The following is a 7,477-nucleotide window of genomic DNA, read 5'->3' on the forward strand; positions in this document are numbered from 1 at the left end:
CTCTCCCGCTTCCTAGGGTTCAAGCTACAACGAAGACTATACGCCTTCAGAGCCATGCCATTCGGGCTAAGTATAGCCCCAAGGATTTTCACGAAGCTTGCGAGCGTAGCTCTCAAACAATTACGCCTAAAGGGAATTCAGGTAGTAGCCTACCTGGACGACTGGCTGGTGTGAGCAGCATCCGAGACAGAATGCTTGTAAGCTTCCAGTCGAGTGATCCAGTTCCTAGAGTATCTAGGCTTCAAGATCAACAGAAAAAAGTCTCGACTTTCTCCATCTCAAAAGTTCCAGTGGCTGGGAATCCACTGGGACTTAATGTCACACCATTTCTCCATCCCGGCGAAGAAAAGGAAGGAGATAGCGGGTTCTGTCAAGAGACTTCTAGATTCCGAAAGGATATCAAGACGCGAACAGGAGAGGGCACTGGGCTCTCTCCAGTTTGCTTCGGTGACAGACCCAGTGCTAAGAGCACAGCTAAAGGATGCAACCGGAGTTTGGAGAAGTTATGCATCAAACGCGCGAAGAGATCTGAGAAGACCAGTTCCGCTTCGGCTACGTACTCTTTTCAGGCCTTGGTCCCAAGCCAGACATCTAAAGAAGTCGGTTCTTCTTCAGCCACCTCCCCCGTCGGTGACGATTCACTCAGACGCCTCGAAGGAGGGACGGGGAGGTCACTCTCATCGGAAAAAAAGTCCAGGGGACTTGGTCCAAGCTATTCAAGACCTTTCACATAAACTTTCTAGAAGCTATGGCAGTGTTCCTTACCTTAAAGAAAGTCTCCCCGCGTCACTCGATCCACATAAGGTTGGTGATGGACAGCGAAGTAGTTGTGAGATGCTTGAATCGACAAGGATCGAGGTCACCACCTTTCAACCAGGTGATTTTGGCCATCTTCCGATTGGCGGAAAAGAAGAAGTGGTACCTGTCGGCAGTTCACCTTCAAGGAGTCCGCAATGTGACAGCGGACGCTCTATCCAGGTTCACACCGATAGAGTCGGAATGGTCCTTAGACGCAAGATCATTATCCTTCATTCTGAACAAGTCCCAGAACTGCAGATAGACCTCTTTGCGACGAAAGACAACAAGAAGTTGCCCCTGTACGTGTCCCCGTACGAGGACCCCTTAGCGGAAGCAGTGGACGCGATGTCCCTCGACTGGAACAGATGGTCCAGGATTTATCTGTTCCCTCCTCACAACCTTCTGTTGAGGGTCCTCAACAACTGAGATCCTTCAAGGGGGTAGCGGCAATAGTGACCCACAAGTGGTCGAACAGCGTGTGGTTCCCCCTGGCATTGGAACTACGACTGAAGTTTCTACCGCTACCAGATCCAGTTCTGACCCAGCGAGTCCAGAAGTCTTCTGTCTGCGCTTCATTACAGAAAACCTGGATCCTGCAGCTCATGATTTTCTCTCCCTAGCGGTGAGAAAGCGTTTCGGGATTTCGGAAGCTAGCATAGACTTCCTAGAGGAAAATAAGTGCAAATCTATTAGAAGGCAATAAAGTTCTGAAAGCCTGCGCTAGGCTCAGACCTTCAGCACCTCCAAAGCCCATTTCATGGTCTTTAGACAAATTTCTTCATTTCGCTTCTCTGTGGAGCAATGAGGAGGGTGCGTTAATGGATTTGACCCAAAAAGTTATTTTCCTATTTCCACTCGCGTCCGGGGCCAGGGTAGTGAGATTGTAGCCCTCTCGAGAGAGGAAGGTCGTGTTCAGTTCCCGGATGGGGGAGAACTGAACCTGTTTCCGGATCCTTTGTTTCTCACCAAGAATGAGTTACCCACCAACAGGTGGGGTCCCTGGAGAATCTGCCCTCTGAAAGGAGATGCATCTCTATGTCCAGTAGAATGCCTAAAGGTCTATCTTCATAGAACTTCAGACTTCTAGGGTGGTCAACTATTCAGGGGAGAAACATCAGGCTCAAATTTATCACTGAATCAACTCAGGGCGAAAATCGCATATTTTATTCGCAGAGCGGATCCTGACAGTACACCCGCAGGTCACGATCCGAGGAAAGTTGCTTCATCCTTAAATTTCCTTAATTGTATGGATTTTGAACATCTCCGTTCATACACTGGCTGGAAGTCTTCCAGAGTGTTCTTTCGCTACTATGCGAAGCAAGTGGAGCAACTAAAGAGTTCTGTGGTAGCAGTGGGTTGCGTCGTTATCCCTGCTGTTTAACTCTGCGAGGATCAGTGGTTTTAATTGGGACAATTAATTCCAGGGTGAGTGTGTAGTTACATTCTGTGCTACAAACTAAGTGAGGGCACTGAGGTGCCCACGTTGACTGTTCCACTTCCAAAGGTGAACCTAGCATAAGTGCAGTCAAGTGTGCCGAGCGTTTCTAACGCTAATGTAACTGATTAGTATTACAGACTTTTCTGACCTTCATACCTCGGTATGTTAAAAGTGGCACTAATGTTTTTCTTTCAGATAAACACGTTTCTGTTTACTATCAGACTTGTTGTTAACCTGTCTGTTTATTGTCTATCAATAAACTTGTTCTTGAGAACCTTGCGTCTCCTTCACCTGTGTCGATTTATTGATATAATTGAGCATTCATTCTATGTATATTTATCTGGGATAATTCTAATAGATTGTTCCTGTATGCAAGCTATGTTGCATTGGTTTATGCTTTCCCTTATCGGGAGGACTCCGTCCCAGAAGGGGACGGTGGCGGTTTTACAAGTTTCCTCCTATGCGGATATAAACCTTTGCCCAATACAAGTATTGTGCGGAGAACTGGTCGATACTTCAAATTGACACAGTGGTTCTTTACAAACTATGCTTTACTTAATATAGGGTGAGACCACTATATTAGCTTGCCTGGTATTCATACATAGGTATATGTACTCTTCAAGACTTTTCCAGAGTCTAGTAGGACTCTTCCCTGTAGGGGGCAGGAAGCTCTAACATGGTTTATGGTTAGTTGAAAAGATGTATAACGGTAACATCTTAGGTCTCTAGGTCTAGTCGACCGGGAAAAATTACCTCCGAGGAGTACGGAACGTTCTGAGAATCCACAGATACAGTAATGCTCTGGTATAATTCCATCAGGACGACATGGCTTGAGCCCAAAAAACGGAATTTGAGCGAAGCGAAAAATCTATTTTTGGGTGAGATGGCCATGTCGTCCTTGTAAGGGAATTTCATGTTAGTAACGCCATCTATTGAGTGGTTTTGAAGTTACCATATTTTCGAAGTTACTGTTTATGATTTTATCCTTGTATTTTCAGTTTCATAATAGACTTTGAAAGATAAATTTTTATTTTCTTTAGTCACGTTATAATCACCTAGCCGTGCACTAGGGTAATCCTCGACCCTTGGGGAAACAGTGCACGACCTTAAGCAATCCCGAACCAAGAGATGCACTTTTTATAAATGCTCGAACTATAATCACAGGTTCCCGCTGTTACATCGAAGCATACGTTATATAGGTGACTCTGAATCCGAAATCCAAATTGGTGTTATTTAGCGTATGATAAATGTCGGAGACCCATGAACAGTGACTTGTGTTATGTTCTGTGTTGTAAGGGTTATTTTTCTCTACCAATTTATTCGTAACAAGACCTTTGGTGATTTATTATTTTTGTAATGGATGTTAAAAGGGTGTCAGACAGATAAGTTAATTAATATTTTTATTGTTCGTCATTTGTTTATCTTTATTTCAGTATTATATCTTTCAATTTCATAATCCATAGTGGTGTTAATAAATTATAAATTGTAAATAAACTTTGTTTCTAAATTTCTGAATTTGTTTTACCATACCTAATCACAAATAAGCAGTGCTATCTTTACCAGGGAAAAATGTCTAAGGAATTCCCTGACATTAAGTGGTGTGCTCACCAGGGCTAATTTAAATATATCCTTGTTTAATAGTGGCCTGCGTTACTTTGTGATTGGTTTGGTGATAGTCATTTATTTTCTATTACAACATATAAAAGTGCAATTAATTGGAGTGGCTGAAATTTATTTCGAGTGTATGGGCATTTTAAGAATACGGCTGGAAGGTCGCAAGTGGGAGACTTCCGATAGTTAATGGAATGTAGACCGAATTCTTGAAACAGTGTCCGGTAACAGTTGTTACGTAAGAGTCCAGTTGACTCTAGAGATATACTGGTTTGACAATTTTAAAGTTATTGTTTTGTACTTCATATTTATTTTTATTAACTTTATTGTTGAATCTTGATGCTTGGTGAATGGTTACTGTTATTTAATGAAAGTGTGTGATTGTCCTTTATTCATAATAATTATTTCTAGTACAATTCAGTTCCCGCTTATTGTCATTGTGTAACAGGTATCTTTAATGTTTCTTAAATTAAGTTGTTTGTAGGCAATGGTTAAAAACTGGATAATTTAAAATGGAATGTTATAAATTCTGGAAGGATGAAGGTTTGTCCATGGGACTCTCGGATGAAGCTCTTTTGAACTTTATAGAGAAGAAAATCAAAGATAGTGATGAGCGTGATAGAAGACATGCTGAAAGAGAAGAAAGGGCTTTGATGATTAAATACGAAGAAAATGAAAAGCAGAGGGCACACGAACTTGAATTGCAAAAGATCAGAGGAGCAACATCTAACCCTAGCCATGTAACAGTTGCTGTGGATACTACAAGACCTCTTCCATTTTGTGATACTGATGATATCACCGCATACCTAGTAAGGTTTGAAAAGGTAGCAGTTTCTCTCAACTGGGAGCGGAAATCTTGGTCAGTTCAGTTGGCATCACTTTTAAGAGGTAAGGCATTAGATATCTACACGTCGCTCTCAGATGATGTTACCAGTGACTATGCATCATTGAAGGAAGCTCTTTTGAAAGGATTCAAGAAGACTAGTGACTGGTACAGGACAGCGTTTAAAACTGCAAAAATGGATTCCAAGAGCACATATGAACAATATTTGAATATGTTATTTCGAAATTTTGACTTGTGGATAAATAGTCTTAGTGTAACGAAAGACTACGAAGATTTGCGAAACATTATAGTCTGTGATCAGTTCATGTCTACTTTACCTAAGGAAATGCGTCTTTTTCTTAAGGAGCGTAAACCTAGAACTCCAGAGGATTATTCATCATTGGCAGACACATATGCTTCAGCACACAAATGTTATCCTAAAGATGAGCAGAAGTACTTTAGGCACAATGCAAATGTATCTAGTTCCAGTGATAAGATCAGTATGAGTGAGAAACCAGAGAAAACTAGTTCGTCCCGTCCTGGTAAGATTGCATGTTACGGTTGTGGTCAGAGTGGACATATTTCGAGAAACTGTCCTAACAAGGTACCCAAAAAGAAATCTGAATCTTCTCTTGAGATAGGTCAAGTTCTGGATAACACTGGAGTATGTGGACCTATGGTATGTGGAACAGTGAATGGTGTTACAGTATCTACAATACTTAGAGATACAGGTTGTACAGGAGTAGTGGTATCAGAGGATTTGATTCCTGAGCCTGGAACAAATTGTTCATATTCTACTCTTATTGATTATTTGGGCAGGAAGGACAGATTCCCTATTGTCAAGATTTATTTGAAATGTAATCTCTTTACAGGTTGGGTTAATGCTGTTCGGGCTCCAATAAAGTACTGTACTGTCTTATTAGGCAATATTCCAGGTGTACAGGACCATAATTTGTTTCCTCTGAAAAATAGGGATTCTTCCATTGACGTAGATGCCGTAACAAGAGCACAGGTAAAAAGGAGAAATATTGTTCACCCTCTTGCTTTACCAGAACCATTTGATATATCCATTGATCATGAATCTTTTCTTAGAGAACAGCAGAATTGCGAAGCTTTGAAATATGCAAGAGAAATGAGTCAGTCTGGAGATGTCAAACGTTGCAAGAATGGTTTGCAGTACGAGTTCGTGATGAGAAATGGACTTCTCTACAGGAAAATACAGAAATGTAAAAAGCCTCAGTTACTGGGAAAGGAACAGTTGGTTGTACCAGTTAAATGCATAAAATTAGTTTTGCGCCTTGCACATGATATTCCGGTAAGTGGACATTTTTCTCATAGGAAAACCTTTAATAAGATTAATGAAATTTTCTGGTGGCAGGGTATGACGTCTGACATATATAAATATTGCAAATCTTGTGATGTATGCCAAAAATCTTCCCTTGTTGGAAAAGTAAAGAAGGCTCAGATGGTTAAATTACCAGTGATCTCTACGCCATTTTATAGAGTTGCTATTGACTTAGTGGGCCCGATTTCTCCTCCTAGTGAAGCAGGGCATAGATATATTCTGACTATGGTAGATTATGCTTCAAGCTTCCCGGAAGCAGTTGCTTTGAAGAACATAACATCTGAAGACATTGCAGAAGCCTTAATATCTATTTTTTCCAGAGTGGGAGTGCCGAAAGAAATTCTTTCTGACAGAGGACCACAATTTCGATCAGAACTTATGTTGCAAGTACACAAGTTATTAGGAGTGAAACCTCTTTTTAGTACCCCCTATCATCCTGCTGCCAATGGAAGAATAGAAAGGCAACACCAGATTTTAAAGAGTATATTGAAGAAAATATGCGAGTTAAAACATAATCAGTGGCATCGTTTCCTTCCAGCAGCACTGTTCGCCATGAGGGAAATCCCAAGTGATACAACAGGTTTCTCACCTTTTGAGATTTTATATGGCCGTCAAGTGAGAGGTCCCTTGACAATATTGAAGGAACTATGGACAAATTCGGATATGTCTACAGGGGAAACTGATCTTTATTCTTTTGTTTTGGAACTACGTGAAAAGTTGTCCGATGTTTCTGATTTGGCTGTTCAAAACATGAATATATCTTCCAGTACATATAAGTCTTATTTTGATTTGAAGAGTAGTAAGCGCCGATTTAAAGCTGATGATGAAGTACTTTTGCTTATTCCAGAAAAACAAGGTAAATTGCAGTTCTCATGGAGATGTCCATACAAGATAATTGATAAGCATGGTCCAGTTGACTACTGGGTGAACGTAGAAGGTAAGAAGAGACTGTATCATATCAATCTTATGAAGAAATATTACCGTAGAGAGAATGTTAATATGTTACATGTAGCAGATGAAGATATGACTGGAATGATAAACACTGTTAATGTTAACAAAGTTGCTGTTATTAATGCTGATGAGGATGATTATCTGAAAATTGAAACTGTGGATACCAATCAGAGTACGTGCAACATAAACCCTAATCTTTCAGATGTACAGAAAAATGATCTTCGTAACTTATGTCAGAAGTACAAACATGTATTTTCAGATAAACCAGGTAAAACTTCTTTACAAGAGCATAATATTAAGATTAAGACTACTGAAACCTTTGTTCGTAAGTATTATCCAATTCCAGCTCATTTAACTAAGGATTTCGATGACGAAGTACAAAGTTTGCTTGATCTTGGAATAATAGAGCAATCATCTTCTAATTATTCATCTCCTGCATTGCTCGTCAAAAAGAAAGAAGGTAACTACAGATTGGTTGTTGATTTTAGAACTTTAAATGCAATTACAGATT

The 7,477-nt window shown here is 40.4% G+C and overlaps 1 protein-coding gene across 1 annotated transcript in view; it reads left to right on the top strand.

Moving 5' to 3' along the window:
* The first annotated feature begins 4,500 nt into the window (after positions 1-4,500).
* Positions 4,501-7,477, top strand: part of LOC137649221 (uncharacterized) — a 29,104-nt gene continuing 26,127 nt past the window's right edge. The window contains exons 1-5 of the mRNA XM_068382205.1: positions 4,501-5,527; positions 5,663-5,927; positions 6,174-6,336; positions 6,811-7,138; positions 7,313-7,477. The exon at positions 7,313-7,477 is cut by the window's right edge and continues 124 nt beyond it. Coding sequence (XP_068238306.1) covers positions 4,501-5,527; positions 5,663-5,927; positions 6,174-6,336; positions 6,811-7,138; positions 7,313-7,477 — 1,948 coding nt within the window. The remainder of the gene's footprint in view (positions 5,528-5,662; positions 5,928-6,173; positions 6,337-6,810; positions 7,139-7,312) is intronic.

Source organism: Palaemon carinicauda, chromosome 11, assembly GCF_036898095.1.
Source record: "Palaemon carinicauda isolate YSFRI2023 chromosome 11, ASM3689809v2, whole genome shotgun sequence".
NCBI classification, from domain to species: domain Eukaryota; kingdom Metazoa; phylum Arthropoda; class Malacostraca; order Decapoda; family Palaemonidae; genus Palaemon; species Palaemon carinicauda.